Source organism: Lonchura striata, chromosome 1, assembly GCF_046129695.1.
Source record: "Lonchura striata isolate bLonStr1 chromosome 1, bLonStr1.mat, whole genome shotgun sequence".
In the NCBI taxonomy this organism is placed as follows: domain Eukaryota; kingdom Metazoa; phylum Chordata; class Aves; order Passeriformes; family Estrildidae; genus Lonchura; species Lonchura striata.
The window spans coordinates 21,916,389-21,936,343 of NC_134603.1; the positions used below are offsets into that span (position 1 = coordinate 21,916,389).

Consider the following 19,955-nt stretch of genomic DNA (forward strand, 5'->3'; position numbering starts at 1 on the left):
ATGAGACTCACCGTAACCTGTCTGGGAGACGAGCTCGGCTGCCCCTCCAATGGGCTTCGTGAAGACGCCCATGATTCCCTTCCCCACACCTGAGATGACCCCTCTGGCTTTATGGCCAGCAGAAGCTTGGGCCTCAGATACTTGCTGAAAATTCCGCATTGGCTGATCCACAATCCCAGCAATTGCACCTGAAAAAACAAGAGTCTCCAGTAAGTAGTGAAGATAAATATTCCGGAATAAGAGGAAATCTTACTACTAGACCTGAATATTGTTTGTATTAGAGACTGTACCCCATTCTTACACAGCTATTTAGCATGTGACCAATTAGCTAAACACCATCTTAGCTTCAGTTAAGATCTAGCTTTGTTTTTTTAAACATTTAGATCACCTAAACTTACAGTATGTTTTCCTCTTTTGACTACTTATGCTAAATGCTTTTGCTGAGTTAATTTAATTTCTCTCATTCTGTGTCACAATTCTGAAAATGTTGGGCTAGGAATAAAATCCTCCAGTTTTAGATGGCTAGAGCTGCTATAGAAATGAGATTTTCATGTAAGAGTGAGATTGACTTCATGGGAATAAAAACTGCTTGTATTCAATAGATCATTTTTATATCCTCTTCCACTGCCAGAAATGTTCGTAAGCTAATGCAACTTTTGATATATTACTAAGATTAGCAGAATTAGACTTTGAGACTTTTTGTTACTTTTTTTTGTGAAAACCATCATATTTTACTTTAATGCGCATGGGTCAAACTTTTACAAGTGACATAGTGACCTTCCCAGCTTTTAGTATCAACAGAGAACTTAAACTTAAATCTTCCTAAATGTAAACAGGTATGAGAGGTGGTGCATTTCTTTGATCTTGAGTTTATGCTAGCCACTTAACCACAGACATGTCTCTAGTTGTTGTAATTTTGATAGATAAGCTATTTGGAGATCACTAAGGGTACAAGGATTGGACAAAGCCACACCAGTCTGCCCGACCTGAGGTGCTTTGCTCAGTGAAAAGCAAGTCTGCAGGCTTCTTGGTCAGGTCTCAGTTTGCACCTGCAGCTGCGAATATCAAGATAAAGCAATTATTTAAGGAGTGGGATTGAGTGTCACCCTGGTTACTAGGCATTTTCACCTCAACCCAGACATCTTTGAAAGTTCTGCTTCATAAATGGAAGGAAATCCAGGCATAATTCCACAGATTTGGACAATTTCAACTGAGGTATTTGGCCCCATGTGTTTACCAGCGTGACGTGCACTAGGCAGTGAGTTGCTAACTGGTTTTCAGATGGTTTTAGTTACTGTCACTGGATAAATAAAGAAATTGCTGACTTTGAACAACAAGAACTAATATTGTATTTGTGCACAGTCACTGTCCAAAGAAGAGGATGAGAAGCAGCACACATTTCCCCAGATCCTTGTCCCTGGGATACTATTGATCAGGAATTCAAGAAACTGACATCCCCCATAAATGCCCTCCTCTCCTCTTAGAGAGAATTCTTCCAAATTCTGTAGGACTAGCCTTTTGGCAAATGTATAGTATTTCCACAGAAAATGCTGGTCTATCTTTGAAGCAGTGCCTGTTTTTAATTGAGGTCACTCACTAAAGCTGAGTGTGTAGCTGAATATTCACCTTTTGTACCATAAAGGCCATGAAGCTTTTTCCTTAATGCCATACATACCATTGAAACGATACAATTTTCAATTCATTAGTACTTACCAGCTGCTCCTGCTGCTTGACGAAAATAATATCTCAACATCACATTACACAACTGGGATTGTTTGTCCAGTCTTTTGTGCAACTGGGATTCATTTGAAGGCATAAAACAGTACTTGGTGTTCTACTAACTTACAATACTATACTATCCTGTGACTTCCTTCACCCTATCTATTGAGGTCATCCACAACAACTGCTCTTTCAGAACAGAAGTTATTGCCTTATAAAATGTAATCCACCTAAGTCCTAGCACTAGTAAATTATTTACTGCAATTTACTTGAGCAAAGTTATAAGGTAATAATAAAAGCCTACTCCAAAGGACCTGTGGTATGCTCCAGGCACTGCTCAGCTAGAATTAGGCTCCAAGGACAAAGAAACAGAATGGAAACTGCTGTGACTGTGTTATATAAGAATATTTATGTAATGCCCCAAATAATCTATAGCTTAATTAGCCAGTTTTTAGTAATTCTACATTTTCTGTTACTCTGGCATTTTATGCATGCTTTGAACTTGTCTGTGATGACATTGCCCTTTTGTATCTCAAATCCTTTTGCAAATCTTGTTGTTCTACCTGCAAAAAATATAACCAATGATCTTCTCTTCCTCTATAATTCCTTATCTTGAATTGCAACTCACTGCTATAACTCATTTATGTGTAGTGGCCATGCCCGAATATCTCAAAATAAACTATAACCTTACTCCTTTCACTGAGGAGTGGCTGGTCCTGCCACCCTTGCCTGGGGGATCCAGATCTGTGCAGCTCTTGCTGTGTGCAGCATGTGTGAGCTAAGGAAAAAGACACAGACCAAAGCCTGAGCAACCTCAAAAGCCAGCAACAGCGAGAGAGTGGCAACACACACACGAGGCTCAGGGCACTCCTCGCACCAGAAACTGTGCAAAGCACATCTTCCCTGTGCCCCTGTGGCTTCTTGCGTTCTAACAGAGTTCTTGGCAGGAGCACCATGAGGGATGGACTTACTGCAGAAAGTTTCCCCCCTTACAGATTTCAGTAGGGTATCAGGAAAGCAGAGCATGGAACCACATGTAGTGGTTCCTCCCTTCCCACTCTCATTCTTTCTCACACGGTGTCCTACTGGTGTCCTGTCCTTTCCCTATAATATCCCTCGACCAGTATTTTTTTTATTAAATGAAACCATTCTCCATTTTTCTTGGTTTTTTTTCTTTCCCTAAGCATTTGATTTTATATGCATGTCCACATATGTACACACAGATTATGCATGTATAAAGAAAACCTCAATAAAATTAAACACCAAAGCAACAAAACAAAAACATATTCTTCCATTACTGGACCAAAGAGGTTCCAGCAACAACATAACATCTGCTAAACATCAGAAGGGGTGCACTCTGGTTAGTACATGTTGCTCAGTAACAATAAAAATGTTACTTTGATAGCTACAAAATTCAGATAGTTCAGAGTATATCACTGAATTACTTCAAGAAGAATTTGATTATGGGCAGCAACTGGTTCATGTGCAGACTGACAAAGTTTGGTGAACGTAGCACAGCTTACAAACCTTGGCAAAGCTCGGATTGCTTGTGACAAACTCTTTCAGAGCAAGACATATTTGGAAAAAATCCCCCACTAAGAGAAACTGGCCATGCTTTGCCATGAGGCTGGAAGCTGCCCAAGCTGAAGCCATTTTGCTTCCTTTCCTCTGTTGTCTTTCAGGACTGCCGCAAATGTTTCACACCAAAACCAGGGCTGAAGCATAATCTCATCCCAGCAAACATCACATAAAAATACAGCTCAAAGAAAAAAGCACCTGTTGCCATGCATTAATGTAGTTGCACAATTAGTGTGTGGAATAACACACAATTTCAGGATTAGCACTGGCTTGTGCTATATCATGCTGTAGACAGGCAAACACAGAGTGGCCCTGACTCAGTTACAGTGTACAGCAAGAACAGCCATCACCGCCTTTAATAACAAAAATATGAGTGTCTGAAACTCAGGCTTTGCCTTCTCTACCAGGACAGTTACATTGTCAGGCAATATGGGTCAATTCACTTCCCCAAAAGCAGGAAGGAATAACTGAAATGTTGAGCACTTCTGCCACTGTAAAAAATAGCTTTTTGAACAGTTGTCATCTTTTTGGTTATTCAGATATGCTCAACTTCCTAAAGACAGCCTCTTCAATAAAATATTTTTCACTAGGACCAGCAGTTGAAAATACAGACAATAGTTTTGATAGTCTCTTTTACATGCTTAAAAGTTATTATTTTAAGTTTGACCCTGTCATGCAAAATGCAAAAGATAGTTCCTTGGTGGGGAGTCAATCATCTAAATATTTTACTAACAATTTCACTGCATTTTTGCCTAAACATATAAAAGAAAGAAACACACCTATCATAAGCTATTGCTTCTTTTCATGCACAAGTGCTATTAAAATGACCCAGAAATCTCCCCCAAATCAGAAAAGAAGACAACAGCTGGCCAAAGATAACAATCAAATCAAACAACACCCTGACAGTGCTTGAGTCATTTAAAATGAGACAGGACAAAGCACTTAAGAATGTACCACAGGGAACAACTTGCACTGAGGAGGAGATGAGAGTACATGATTTTGGCCCCGATTCAGCAAAGCTCTTAAGCACATGCTTAAGTGCTCTGCTGAATCAGGGCCACCGCGAGCCAGAAAATCAGAAAGGCAACTCTACTTGCTGGGTAGATACCACAAGGTATCGGTGAACTGAGGACTCTTACATGACTTCACCTAGGCACAAAAACTACATTTGCCATTGTCTTAGCTGCCTGCATGGGTCAGATGGCTTTTATGAACATGAGAGTGCTGTGACCATCACAGAAATCTGCTTCACACTCTTCAGTTACACGGTCAGAAAGTCATAGAAATTACGGCTTCAAACAGTCATGCTCTCTGCATTTCCGTGCTCATCAAACTTTTCATCCTTGTGAAGGAAAATAACTGCAGCTTCGCTTTGTTATGTATGAATAACATAACAAAGTATTTAACATAACATAACCTTAAGAGTGTTTAGATTAAACATGTTCACATTTATTCTGAATGTGCCAGGGAAAAAAAGCAGCACAGTGATACCATCCCTTCAACTATTGCTGGTTTTTTTCCTTGGGAAGCCACAATATTCTTTAAACTAAATGGTCAGGACAGCAGCAGCTTTCTGACATGTTTGTAGAAATTGAAACATTCATAATTTAGGTTTTGACAAAATTTATATGAATGCTGCTGCCTATACGGAGGAAACATGCTTTAAAAAAATCATATTTAATTAAACAAGAGATACAAAGTAAGTGGAATATTTCTGATTTCTCTCTTAGTGAGAGTTCCATACTTGTCACATCCAGCTATACAGCAACTGTGGCTATTTATCTGGGTGCTTCACTGACTCTAATGCTAAGAAAAGAGGTAGTTAGTAGGGAGCAATCTCTAAACAGTAACAGTGGGAATAAAAAACAAGACTCTAGCTTGTGGAGGAGCACTGTTTAAATGCTAATATGAAGCTCTAAGTTTCTAACATGAAGTCTTATTTCTTAGGAAATCAGGAACATTGGAATTCTAGTTCTAGTTTATTGTTTTGCTTTTAACTTGGATGTACTTTCATGAACCACGGAATCCTTGTGCACAGGGAGGTGCAGGAATGGCGTATTTGTGCATGCATGTGAGGAGTTCCCAGCTTTCCTGAACAGCAGAAACTTTGCCTTGATACAGCCAAAGCTACAAAGTTTTGCTCTTTACTTCAGGCTGTACAGCTGATGTTTTTAGCTCTGAAGGGCTCTGGTGTGTCAGTGAAGGGGATATAGACACCGTGTTACCTTGATGTTTAATTAAAACTGAGCCAAGATCACCGAACCATTTCACCAGCACATACACACCAGGCTGACACAGTGCTTCTAAAAGTATAATCTTTCATCCAGCAACTCAACCTGACTGCCCTTAGCCCAATAAAGAAGAGGGAAAAATAAAACCTCCTCCAAACTGCTTTTGATTTGCAACACCAGAAACAGCTTACTATTGGGACAGTGGCTACTAATACATGGAATTTCTCCTTTATGCACATTTCTCCCAGGACACTTGCTTGCTGGTTTACAGGCATTATCAAATGACAGTGCTTCACATAATCTAATGTTATTGCTTAAAATAATTCCCAGCAACTTAACCCAAACTTGTAACATTTTTACCACTTCCTCTTTGGGGCTTTCAGGGTTGTGGTTGCAAATTTAGAAGTTGTATACACTACTGAAGATTAGGAAACAGGACAAATCCTTTCAAGCTTCAGCTCTTCTAACCTTTTGCACTGGACTACTTTTGGTCACTTTGATCTCTAAGAGATTCATACTGTTTAATATGTACTGAGGAACTCTGCCAAACAATACAGTTCTGCATTCCTTTGCTGTGTGACAAGTTGAAGTAACCTAGAAAATCCAGTCCCCTACTGCAAAACTTCTTGCAGAGAATTTTTCCACTGTGGGATAGTTTTCAAAATTTTAGGTGCTATTTTGAAATGGATAGAGTAATCTTCACTTCTAACCAAACCATTCGGGTGCTTGAAGAATAAAATTACACTGAATCAGGATGATCTAGGTCTCTTTGTAAAAGCAGAATTCCTCATCAAAGCTTACTTAACATCTGCACTAAGTTGAAGTGGTTTTCAAACAAACCCAAGAATCTCTGATATCTACAATGCTGCAGAAACCAGCAGGTTCAGAAGGGATTCCTATAATTCATTGGAAAGTAAACATCAGCATGATGACGTCTTCGTGTTGAATTAGTTACAAGTCACGCCGCCCAATGCAGAATTATTCCTTTTTTCCCTCTTAGATCTACATCATGTACGAATGAAAATATTATTTCACAAAGGAAGTGCAAACCCATTCTATATCTGCAATTATTTTATCAGCAAAAAATCATACACAAAAGTCAGTAAATCTTGATAAACAGTATCTAATATACCTACTGTCAGGCTTTTTCATAAGACATTGACCCCCCCACACAAAGAATTTGAAATTATAACTCACAGTTAGAAAAGGCTAGTGAGCAGATTAGAAAATAGTATTATCACTTAACTTGATATTTAATAGTACATTACCTAGAAGGCTAATGCCTAAACGAGAGAGCCCCTGTCTCAGTCCTTCTCCCAGGCTCTCGGGAAGCTGCCTTCTCCATTCTTCTTGTCTGTTGTAATGCTCCTCATCGAGTGACAGCCTATCCATATTCCGAGCAAGACTTGTTGCCAGATTGGTAATTGACGTCAGTGTACCTAAATGCATGGAGATATACATTGGGTCTGGATCAAAATGCTTTGATTTAAAACACGGAGACGTGTATGTCTCACTGCAATGCTGAGCTTATGAGCAGAACGGCGAGTCAAGTGAACAGTCAGCCATGTGTAACACGCTTTGCTAGTCGTTAAGCATCACCACGCTGCCGCTATGGCCCACGTCACGCCTTTTACATTAGCCTGCTCCAGGTCTGCCTGGTGGGAACAGAAACTCATCTGAACATCCTTCTCCAGCTCCCTGACTTGTGTAAGGCTAATCTAAATGGAGAGGGGGGTGATGGAAACGTAAACAAATGTTTAGCGCGGGAGCCGCGGGCGCGTCCTGCGGGCGGCTGAGCGAGGCGCGGGGCGCAGGCAGCGCGGCGGCGGGAGCCGCGCGATGGCACTGTCTGTACAGGCTGGGCGAGGGGAAATCCTGCTGCTCCACCGCAGGACAGCCCCACCGCCGGACCCGTCCGCGAACGCACACAGCTATGACAACTGTAGCTACTTGGGTTTTTTTTAAATAATAAATGTGATCAGGCGACCAAGTGTAGAATTTCTGATGGCTAGCAGAAGTGCAGAACACCTTTAGCACGTCTGCAGTTATCACATGAAATACTTGCTGAGTGAGTATCTATTTCCCACTGGGAGGTTTAAAATTCTGAAGTTTCTGAAACATTCTCATGCACTGCAGTAAAGTGGTGATCTGTTTAATACATGAGACATTGCATATGAGCCAGTTACACTCTTAGCTTAGTTAAAACAGGAACTGTTTGGTTTTTGAGCTCTGGTACCAGGAATTTCAACTGGCACTGTCAGAGCAGCACACGGCAGGGCCAGGAGACTGAAGGATGGACAGATTTTATTGCTTAAAACTTTTAACAATGCATGACAACAAAGCAGTAGTTGGAGTAATAACGTGAAAGCTCTACCTTTGGAAATGTGTTTTACAAATGATGTTGTTCCTCTGGAAACTCCACTGACAAATGCTCCCGGGCCTCTGGTCAGCCCTTCATAGGGGAGCCTAAAGAAATCAGCTATGCCATTCCCTATGCTTCTCACCAGACTAGCTGGGCTTCCAAGAATTTCCAACGATCCAACAACCCAGCCTGTGAGGAGAAATAAGACACATGTTACAGCTGCAAAAACTGCAGAAGCAGCAGTTGTGAAAAGGTTATTCCTTAATTATCTTTTTCACACTAGAATTCATTGCATTATGAACTTCCTTTGAGCAAAACACAGGAAATAACTCATCCACTATGAATTCAGAAATGGCAATCTTTCATACTTCGTAAATCAAAGAAATCCTTTTGGCAAACTCACAAATAGCTTTAGAATTACTTCCTTCCAGGAGCTTCCCGTATTTCTGCTAAAAGTGTATGAGGGAGGCGGATGCGAGAGCCTCACAGCTACAGAGGAATGGGACTGCAAGCTCAGACGGTTGGGTTGGTTTTAGACACTATAAGGCAGCCTTGTGATTTCACATCCTTACGTGATAGAATTGTGACAGGGAGTTTACACTGATACAATGTACTGCTTTACGGGAGTGTGCAGGTCAATTGCTTGATGGAGTGTTAGGAAAAGGGATGCAGATTTTTGACAAGTGCTTAAGAAGTTATTTTAAATCCACCCCAACCCTTCTAAGCTGATCATTTTCTTTCAGAGTGCAGTGAAAGCCAGACAAATGTCTTCTGCTCAGTACAGTTGTGTAAACAGCAATGACATCTACATGCTGATTAGGTTACTCATAGGGGAGTATTCCTTATGCATATCCCAGGAGAAGTATCTGCAGATCTGGTTTCCTATATAAACGCAGGGTTGCCAGCAGCTTGCTGGATGGCTGAGCACACAGCAATCTGTTGCTGGAAAGCTATTTGCAGGTCTTGTCTTTCTCAGGCTGGTAGGCAGCAGATTTATTAGGGAAACAGTGCTGCATAACTCTTTTTTTGGCAGCCCAGAGAGAGCAATTCAGAAATGGCAATAAATGTGAAACAGGAACTGTTTGGTCTTTGAGCCCTGGTACCACGAATTTCAGCTGGCACTGTCAGAGCACACAAGGTGTGACAGGGCCAGGAGACTGAAGGATGGACAGACTGGCCTCCTGCTCTCCCATACGGGCCCTTGATCTACACTTTGCCCTCCTCATTCTCATCTCATCATTGAAAACTCCTGCTATCCAGATGCTTTTCTTGTTTTCTTTTAACCCCTCCCAGTCATTCCTGTGGAAGGCTGAATCATGAAACTGAACAGAAGAGAAAATGTTACTCATATGAAATGTATTAATCTCATACTATCATTCTAAGCTCCCGGAAAATCTATTATTCTTGTTGAATCTGTCCCACATTTCAGTTCTGGTAGGTTGAGAACTCCAGTACTTGTAATATGAAAAGTGGGAACCAGAGTGGACATAAGAGAGAGGGTGGGATGGACTACAGAAACAAAACCCAAGTGCTACTGGCAATGCAATGAACAGAGCAGCAACACACATTGTGGCCCCGCTGTCCTGGAAAGGAGCAACCCTTGGCAGTCCTTTCCTGCCAGGATCAGGGGAAGCAGACCTCCAGGTTGGGCCTGCAATTCCCCCACTGTAGGATTTTTAATAAATTATCTTTGCCACTGTGTGAAGTGCTGAAAAGCTGGAGGGATGGGGGAAGTGTGTACAGACCGGAGAGATGTTCTTTCTGCTTCTTCTGATCAATATTATTGCAATAATTCCTTAGAGCCTTTTTTTCCCCCTAAATATTCTTGACATTCCTTGTCCTACGTGGTGGTGTGATGGCAAGTGGCTACAGGACACCACAGCTTGGTGCCTTGGTGCCCTGCAACATCCCCAGCAGGCACCACCAGCCTGGGACATGGGGGACTCCAACTCCACTCGCCTGCTGGGTCAGCCAGCATTTCAGGAATGTGAAACAGATAAAGACCAGGAATGACAACAGTTAAACACAAAACTGAGGGCTTGCCTGGTATGCCAGGAATGGTTTGTTGTAATCTGTCCCTGCCTGTCAGGTTTGGGAAGCTCTGGATGGACCATGCTCACAACCTGCGGCATGGGTGACCCTCCTTGGCCAATGCTCAGAGCAAACCCAATGGCTCCACACTGCCAGCTTGGACCACCCAACCCAGGGAAGAAGGTCTGTGAGTCAGGAACAGGAGAATGAGGAACCAGGAACAACCCCTCAGTTCACAAGTTCTATGTGCCATTTTACTTTGCAGAAATACAGTGTCATGTCAGGTTACCATTTCCCACTTATGCATAATAATTATATCCACTGACAAGAAATAAATATGACTATATTAGCAGAGAACCACTGAATTTTCTTTATAGGCAAGTATAGGGGTTAGATGTGGTACCAGTGATATTTCTGAACAGAATTTTATTCACTTTTATATAGGGGACAACTTAATGAGCAAAGGAGATTTCCACTGCAGGTTTGGCTGATTTGAGATAAGCAATGCTAATCAGCATATTTGAACAGAGTTCTCCAGCCCAATCCATGGCTTTAATGGATTCTGACCACTCCTTTGCAACACATACGGCAACCTGAAGCACCTCCCTCAGCAAGCTTTGGGGCAAAAGAGTGTATATCCCTGAGTATAAGGTATGGCTGTATGGGCAGGCTGTCTGTGCAAATGCTACCAAGGATTTATATATGAGACAGTGGTGAGCGGAAGGGTGTCAAACAACACATATTCCAGATTAATGTAGTTACAATGCAGAAGCACAAGGTCCTCTTCCATAAGAGACCAACTGTGCTAATGGTGAGAAAAAAACTCAGTTTGCAGATCCCATAAAGCTTTTTGCTTGATTTTTTCCTTCCTTTTTTACTTTGTTGCCACAGTCAGCTTTTTTGACAAGTGTCACAAAGTCTTCAATAAAAACCATTTTCTTTGCTAAAAAAAACATTAATCAGTACAATTCACCATTTTAATAATGGCGACACCTTTCAAACAATGCATTTTAGTTTTAGTACTTTTAGTACTACTAAAAGTAGTACTAAAAGTACTAAAAGGGAGTTACATATATATATATATGTATTTTCCTGAAGAGAAGCTCCACCTCAGTTAATAGCAAATCTCAGTTCTTAATACTTAAATCTGATTTCAGATACATCACTGATCCCAGAGCAAGTGATGGGGGAAGAAGCATTTACACTGTGGACCATATTTGGCTACATTTTCACTCTTAATTACCAAGCAACTAGATCTGCCGTTCTCTACTGTGAGATTTAACTACAAAACAAATCCAAACAGATAGCAAAAAGAAAAACCTGCAAATTTTGCAAGCATAATATTACAAGAAAATAATGAACTGGTACACTGTTCTGGTGCACAACTGTGCACACTGTTGTCACAATCAGCAGTGCAAGTCAGGTATGCCCACAGTGAAACACAATGCCAGCATCTATAAACAGATGAAATACACGTGTACAGCTTTGGAAAGTGTGCACAGAAGTCATGTTGCAGCTATGCTTCCAGTCCAAATGGAAGCATCAGAAAATCTGACTATTAGTATTGCAGGACAATAAATCCCCCATTTCAGTGTGCACTGTTACTTGTATATGCTCATGGAGGAGCTTCCTTCAGTCTCAGGCACAAATTCTGTGCTGCACCAAGACACATCAGAGATCAGATTTCATTATTTTTACATTAGTATTTATGGAAAACAAAATATACCTGATAACTTAAAAGGACTAATTTCTTGCTATTGATCCTATATAGGAAAAAGTTGTTAACAGCAAACTTCATAGTTCTTGGATCAAAGAACAACAAACATCTGTGTGCCAGTTTAGATTGAAGGTTGTATGAAGAAAGACAGATTCCTAATAATAAACTGCAACCAAAAGGAGTTTTAACAACAAAACAGCATTCTGGCCTATAATTTACTTCTGAATGCAGAGCAACATGCTGAATAATTCGATTAAACACTGTTTTGGGGAGTTTATGTAAGGAATGCGGGTTGATTCTGACTAGTGCTAGAATATGAAATGACAAAACCTAAGCCAGCTAGAACACATTTTTATGCTGTGTTCAGGGTTTCAGGTGGCTAAAGCCTTCAGGTGGCTGGCTAATGTTTAGCACAACATTGCAACTCTTCACTGGTGTCTGCTCAGCTATTTTATCTCCCTTCTGTTGTGTGACAGGACCTGAATGGTGTCCAAAAGTATCATTATCAAACAGTGTCTAAGGAGAACAAAAATTGCCCTGCTAACATCTAGGGTACTCATCTTGAGTGACAGTCACAGAATCCTGGCACCCAATGAAAATCTTGCTTGTTAAGTAAAAGTACTGACCTGCTCTGAAAAGTGCTCCAGCAGCGTAATGCATGGCCAAGGCATGGACAAGTTGCCTGGCTGTGGTGAAGATGGGTCCTCGCTCAAACACAGAGAAGGAGAGAGGGGTGTGATCTGAGGCTATATACAGTTTCAATGAAGCATGAATACTGACAAGGAGATTAACAGGTTGTATTTTTAATCTTCTTAGCTTCACTGGCTTGACTAAAGCTCTTGCATGCTCTCTCACTTGTTCAGGCACTATCAGGGTAGTATCTGAAGCATTCATGGATTTACAAGCAGTTTTGTTTTCTGGAAGATATGTATCAAACAAAGTCTTGATGTAGTAAACAAAGGTGTCTTCCACATACAGCCTAGCTGGTTTGAGCTCAAAGCTGAGGTCATTCACATGAAACATGAAATTCTCTTCCTTAGAAAAAGCAACACAGAGTTTTATAAAGCAGTTTTCCTTATAACTTTCCAAATCCTTGTTACAAACAATGAGATTGTTCATTCTTGACCACTGCGTGGTTTCATTTTTCTCTTCTTGGCACAGCAGGACTGCAAAATGGAAATTGGATTTGCTGTACAACTGATTGTCCAGTTGCAAGTCTTCACAATACACTTGGAGACTATGAAACTGTGGGAGGTCTTCCACAGAGTCCTGCTGGAACTCCTGTGACAGGGAGCTGGTGGCTGAAACCATGTGGAGGAAAACATTATCTGCTGTGAGACGCAGGAGCTCAGATGACACTTTGTGGTTTGTAATATCATCAAATGCAGCAAGGCTCAACTGACTGATGAACATTTTCAGCGACAGGGTCTGCTCTTGACTTCTAGACAGGATGGGAAAAACATTTTATTACTTCCTGTCTTCTGAGCTCACCTGGCATCCTGCTTGCTCAAAGAGCTATCAAGAGAGACATTCTCTATAATACGTGGGAAACTCACTGTGCAAGTCTTGTGAACATTACTGGGATTTGGCAACCTTAATCACCACAGCAGAACCACCCAGGAGGTCTTCTAAGAAATGGAACAGTACACATCTATACCAGGGTTGTCTTTTTTATTAGTCAATAGGATAGTTTGGATAGGAATATCTCTATCTACACAATAATTCCCTATTACATTTTACAGAGACAGATATTAAAACACACCACAGATACAATTATCTGATGCTTCATATGCAGCCTCAGATGTTTCACTGAAGGTTACTATTACAAGTAATCATTTCACATCATATGCAGCGAGTGCCCCCCAGTGAAGTCACTGCAGTATTTTTAAACTGATGACATTGAGGGCCTCCCCCTGCAATGGAAACTGCCCATTGCCAAGTTTAACTAGCAAATCGACTTTTAGGTACTGCCGATGACCAGTTGCCTGGGGATTAAGACTTAATAACAATGAAAATAAAAACAGCACAACAAATTCCACTCTAGTTGTAACACTGGATTGTAATAAGGATTGCTGGAGGCCAAACACTCTGCAGCTTAGAAATAAGCAGTATTATAATTGCACTTGAATGAAGCTGAGGACCAGGTTGTGGTGTATTATGGAAGCAGGGAAATCTTCTCAAGAAGGGTGTTGTAATCAAGCATGGTTAATTACTAACTGTAAGGCTATTTCTACACCTCTTGCATATTAAATCTTTGGGAGCTTGTAAGATTACAGATGGTAAGACCTGGCTAAATACATTTTAAACTGATGAACACACTCAAAATTAATTACTATGGAAAATGTATTTTTTTTAAAAAATGAACAACTCAGGTCCTCTTTTTGTACCAGTCATCTAATGTTTACCCTAAATTGACATGACTTTTGATGTTAGATTGTCCTTTTAAACTGCTATATACAAAGCCATATGGTCTAAACATACGCTACAGAGCATGCAGCAGTATTAAACAAAACAAACAGTTAAGTTAAAGTTTCTAAGTCAGTTAACACTTAGAAAGCTGACTGAGCTCCCAGCCATGCTTTTAATCATCTTTTATGTGCTTTATGTACCTGTTGAGGTTGATACTAACAGATCCTGCTCTTCCTTCTGGGGCCAAGGTTATGACTTTTGTTCCACAGTGATGGGTGATGTCCACATAAACACAGCCAAAGCCAGTTAAGAACACAATCTAAAGGAGAGGGTTAAAAACACATTGAATGTAACCAAAATCACTATTTTTAATGTAATAAATTAAATTAATGCTATTATGTCTTCTGGTTGATATCTTTTACTTAAATCAGGATACTATTCAGGAAAAAAGTCAGATTTCAGTGATTCAGAAAATAACTGCTCTGATACTTTAAGTATTTCAGTTATTTAGGGAGATGAAATTTGCATCTCATCATTCAACTGCATAACTGAATACATTTTAACAAGACACTTCTCCAGAAAAAAAGCAAGATGTGCTAGGGAGGATGGAGTTTATATGAGAAGAATAAAGAGAAAATTTTAATTTGTGATTTTGGATCAAGCAGAAAGGCATTTTCCTGGAGCTCTAAAAAATCTCACTTTCTCCTCTAGAAAACAAACCCTAAACTAACATTAGTTGCTATGCCCTAGCTCAGAGCTGGGTGGATGAATGGCTGATAGCATCATGAAGACTGAAAAGTAAGTAACATTTTGGATCCATGAAAACTTGCATTAACAACTCAAGACCTAACACATTATTAAGCCATTTAAACTGGTTTGTGAGAACACCTTCACAGGCGAGGTTCCAGCACTAGAAAATGGTAGAAATCTATTGAAAAGTGTAAAACAACTAAAAAGGCAGGAAAAATGGGAATTTGACAACAGGTTTGTGTTTGTGTCTTGCTTACGGGTGTACAAACGTTCATTCTGGACAAGTTGTCTTTAGGAATATCCTACTTAGAGAACTGATGTACTGCTTTTGGAGCTTAATTATGCAATATTTCCATGCAAGTTTTGTGTTTCTCAGAATATAAAAGATTAGGATCTTTTAAAGGTTTGGAAATTCACAGCAATCCTTGTTAGAGCAAACTGGCTTCTCTTTTCTTGCAAGGTTACTATCAACACAATTATTGACTAGATTGCAATGACAGAAGCTATAATATAATGGAGTGCAAACTTGAGAAATAAGATGTTGGGCTAGCACAGGTAAAATAAGCAGCTATTTATCTTGAAGAATCTTTACTGCTGTTAACAAGTCACCAGAAGCAAAAACAATTGGAAGTTTAGTAGGATCAGCACTTAAACTGATTGTTAGGCTATTCATAATAATCTTGTACAGATAATTCAATTTCTTATTAATCAAATTTCTTATTCTTCTGACAATTACATATAAGAGAATTTCTAGTTCTGACATGTCAGTTTTAATCCTTTGCTTGTGGAAGAGATTCACAATCCTACATGGAACTGGAGAAAAAAGGACATGTACAGAATTTTCAAAACTCCAATTATTCTAAATAAATCTCCACTCATCTTGAAGATTGGTCATTTTAAATTCCAATTTCAGGTGATTCTGATGATAAATACTTCAATATTTATTAAGGTATTAGCTTTAAGTAATTTTAAATTTACTTTCTAATAGAAAAGGAAGTGCTCATCTGTGACTACACAGAAGAAATACAAATTACCTAAGATCCTTTAAATCCCAGTTATTTCACAACCTGAACTGAATTGTATGTGACACTGTTAGTATATTCCTTATTCACTTATATTCATAGTTTCAAAGAGAAAGACAGACTTAAAAATCCTGGGAAAATTTTCAACATGTACATCCTAAAACTTCAATAACAGAAGGCTATACTTTTTTGGAGAGCTGTTCAAGTAGACAATGATCCCCAAATGTTGTCTTAGCATCTAATTCCTTCTAGGAGCCAGATACTTATAAAGAACCCTGGTCTGGCATAACATTAATGACTGAAATTCGAAACCTTGCATTGCTTGACTGGCTTGCTGAATGGAACTGAACTACTTGCTATATAACATAACACTCAATAATCAAGAGCATTTTGTGATTCGTGCCCAGGGAAAACATCTGAAACTAGTATTTCTTTCAAAGAGCCAAGCAGTTTATGTTGATTCCATGTAAACTAATGACTTCAAAGATGGAAAAAATTCCCATCAAAAAGAATTACTCCAGTCAAGGAGTCATTTACCTCAAAACCCAGAGAAAAATAACAGAAGGAAAGAAAAGGGAGGGGTTGTTTTAGAAAGACATGAGTAGCTTCTGTAAAGACACAGAGGGAGAATGACCACGATGATTCCTACAAGATATTAAGATAATTATCCTGCGATAATTAAGTCACCAAATTTTCCTGGATCCTGTGGCATTCTTTGCTCACAGTGCCCAGAAATTTTCAAGACTGATATTTCCAGACAACACCAGATTGATTAAAAAGTGAAAAAAAAAACAGAGTTATAAAGTCTCTATGTTAAATCTAGCTATTTTCACAAAGAGATAGTAGAGAAGATAATCTGTATTCTAAAACTTCCACAGGAAGGGGCTTAGTTAGACAGGAGTGTTCCCAGGAGTCAAATAAAACCTCTTAAACCAACAGAAAGGATACACTTATTGCAGAGGAACAATGCACTGTGCAGGTCAGAGACCATTTATGGTGTGAATTAGGAAGTAATTTTTAATGAATTACTTGTGTTCCTTGGTTGTTGATGTCCACAACATCACTCCACTCATTTTCTGATTCATCAGATGACACCACTTTCAGGAGAATACTGGGCAATAAATCTCTTGTTTTGCAGTCTGGATAGCTGGACATTTGATGGTAAAGTTCATGATGAACCGAACATTCAGCTGGAATCCTTCTACAGTAAACTTCAAATTTGGGTGTATCTGAAATTTTATAAAATATACAAGATCAGAGCCTTCTAAAACCTGTAAGAAATCAAAACTCATCTATGCTTGCACAAATTAGAAAGTTTCTGTCTGAAATATTCCTAATAAATAAAAACATTGCTTTTCTATTACTTAAATTATTATATGTTTGGGTTTTTTCCTTTTCTCTTTCTATTTCATAATGTCTTACAGAAATAATATTCTGCTGATCATTACATTAACTTACTGTAACAAGACTTTTGACAATATGTTTTGTTACATTTGCAAATCTGAGGAAATACATATGTTCCATGGGATTGAATTGATGTCAGCAAAACTCCACTGCCTATGGATTTCCTACAGCTGGGTCACCTTGCAACTGGAACTAGGAAGGCCTAAAGGCCCAGAGACAAATATTTAAGTTCATACTCCTGACCTCACAATTAGCTCCAATAGCTTCCAGAGTCTCTCACTTTGAGACAGACGTTCATGAGGGCATCAAGTTCTTGGTATAACCAAAACACCCACTGAACTCAATTTTGGACTGGAGATACAGTAAAATAAGTTATTCTACATCAGTGCACTGTTTCTAGTTATTGCATAGTACCTACCTTTGAAATTCTCTTTTACAAGCAATGGAATGGGGCACCTATTGTGGATAATTATACGAGGACTAGGATCTTCTGTAAGTGTTAGGTACACCACGCCAAGATGCTCTTGATAAGTCAGGGCTATAGCTCTAAAACAGAAGCAGATATATTGGATTATGCTTGTTTTGGATGAAATCTTTACATATTATTACCCTGAACAATTAAAAACATTCAAAACTAGCATATGTAAGATGCTTTATTATCAGGTTCCAAGTCCATAGATATTTATCTACATTTAGGTAAGTACACATCTCCACTTCAACAGAGGAACATGTGGAAATAGCCTAAAAAACATGAGAGAAAAAATTGCTTTGTGGAGAGAACTCTGGAGTTAAATTGAAATGTGTGTCTACAAGATGAGAGCCCTAGCCAGCAGAGATTTATATTAAATTAAAAATATGAGATTGTATGCCCACATTTACAACATAAATCTTTAAAATTTTCCAGAAGAATTTGCATGGATACTTCTATGGTACACATGAAAGGTATTTGAGCCAATATGTAAATCTAACTGAATGCTGCCCTGGAATGTTCCACAATGCTTTTGCTCTTTTAAATGATAATGTTATGGATTATCACTACATCAGTTTCCAAAATGAGATTAAATTAATTTAGTTCTACTCATTAGCTACATAAAATATCTTAATGCATAAACATGCATTTTTTTTTTTCCTCTTGAGCAAATTTATTGGCTATTGCTAAAACCCTTAACCTCAAGGTGATTTAAAAAAATTCAAAGTCTGAAAATCTGATTAGGAACATGGGATTCTCTATGCCTGTGGCAGAATGATAAGGAATCCTTCCCTTATTGATTCCATTAAATTTTTTTAAAATCTGAAGTCTGTATGACAATCTTTAGTATCCAAAATGACACCTCTTGGATGCTGCAGAGGAACTGTGTGAGGATTTCAAGAATATCAAGCATTTCAGGCAAGATAAAGATCACATATATACTGATGTAGCTTCTCTAGTTTCAGCAGATTGTTTCTTGTTTGTACCAGTATAAGCACAAATAGCTTCAGATATCAGGTTCAAGAAATGAAGCTGCTCATCTGACAAGTCACTGGACTGCTATTTTTAACTAGCTCGTTCCATAAGTTTGTAAATAGAATGCACAACTGCACAGTTCAAGCTTTAAAACTTTAAGATTTTTTTTTTTTGCTGTAATCTCAACATAGTTTCATCCCTTTTGTCTTTTCTTTATCCTCTTATTATGCTTACAAAAATATATGTCTACCTTCTATAAACAAGACCTACAGTTTTGTATTGCGTTATTACACACTGTCTTGGACTCTTAAATTGTTGTTCACAAATTAAAAAACACCTTAATTCCCCAATATAAGCTTTTCATGCTCTTATTTGCATGCACAGAAAAAAATAGCAGACCATACATTATAAAAAGTGTACAACTTGTACATGGTCATATCACTAAACTGTTCACAATAAAGGCATCAAAACCATCAGAAGACAACACTTTTTAAATCAAGTTAAGACTTGCCCTTTCATATGGGGGGCATGTGTTACTTTGACTTTGGCATTACTCTCTTACGGTTTCTGGCTAGCAGAGGCTTGACAGCAACAAGCCAAGCTGGCTGTTGGGGAGTGCCCAGTGCCCGGTACCTGGTGCAGAATCCACTGTGGGCGCGCGCGCCCGTGGGCACCGCCACGCTCTGCCTGGCCAGCTCCGCGCTGACGACGGCCGGGAGGCTCCAGAGCTCGCGGCTCCCGGCGCTGCCGAAGCCCAGCACCAGGCGCCGGGCCCCGAGGGACGGCCCCGCCGCCGGGGCACCCAGCAGGTCCCAGCAGGGCACGGCGCTCGGCGCCTCGCGGCAGCCTGGCACGCCGGGGCCGACGCTGAACACCGCGCTGTCGGGGCTGTGGAAGGCCTGGGAATGGAAAAGGTGATGGTAGCACGGCATGCTGGCTCCTGAAAGGAGCTTTATCCGTGTTGATTTTGCACAGAACACTCTCAAGAAGCCAACGACCACAGCTAACTAAAGGTTACACTAAGTGTGTTGCATTAAAGGCTATTTGCCCAAATCCTGCCTTCGGGTATAGGCTTGTAGCACAGCTGTCTGGGGGTCCTGAGCAACCAGCTCCTGCCCATGCTGAGGGGCTTGGAACTAGATGATCTTTAAGGTCCCTTTTAACTCAAGCCTTTCTGTGATTCTCTGTGATTTACAGTCAGCTCTCAATAGCACAACATAACTCAACCAAAATTAAGTTACATTCCTGTAACACAACTGTGTGAACAAAATCCATTTAGGGTTACAAA

The 19,955-nt window shown here is 39.8% G+C and overlaps 1 protein-coding gene across 4 annotated transcripts in view; it reads right to left on the bottom strand.

The window, feature by feature from the left end:
* Positions 1-19,955, bottom strand: part of VPS13B (vacuolar protein sorting 13 homolog B) — a 434,787-nt gene that overhangs the window by 10,923 nt on the left and 403,909 nt on the right. For 3 of the 4 annotated variants that reach the window (XM_021529420.2, XM_021529422.2, XM_021529419.2), the window contains exons 52-59: positions 19,301-19,566; positions 17,642-17,769; positions 16,849-17,048; positions 14,248-14,366; positions 12,265-13,079; positions 7,903-8,079; positions 6,797-6,967; positions 12-188 (exon numbers count right to left, since the gene is read on the bottom strand). In XM_021529420.2, the coding sequence (XP_021385095.2) occupies positions 12-188; positions 6,797-6,967; positions 7,903-8,079; positions 12,265-13,079; positions 14,248-14,366; positions 16,849-17,048; positions 17,642-17,769; positions 19,301-19,566 (2,053 nt within the window). Of the gene's footprint in view, positions 1-11; positions 189-6,796; positions 6,968-7,902; positions 8,080-12,264; positions 13,080-14,247; positions 14,367-16,848; positions 17,049-17,641; positions 17,770-19,300; positions 19,567-19,955 lie in introns of those variants that run through there. The other variant, XM_021529424.2, reaches the window with a different exon arrangement.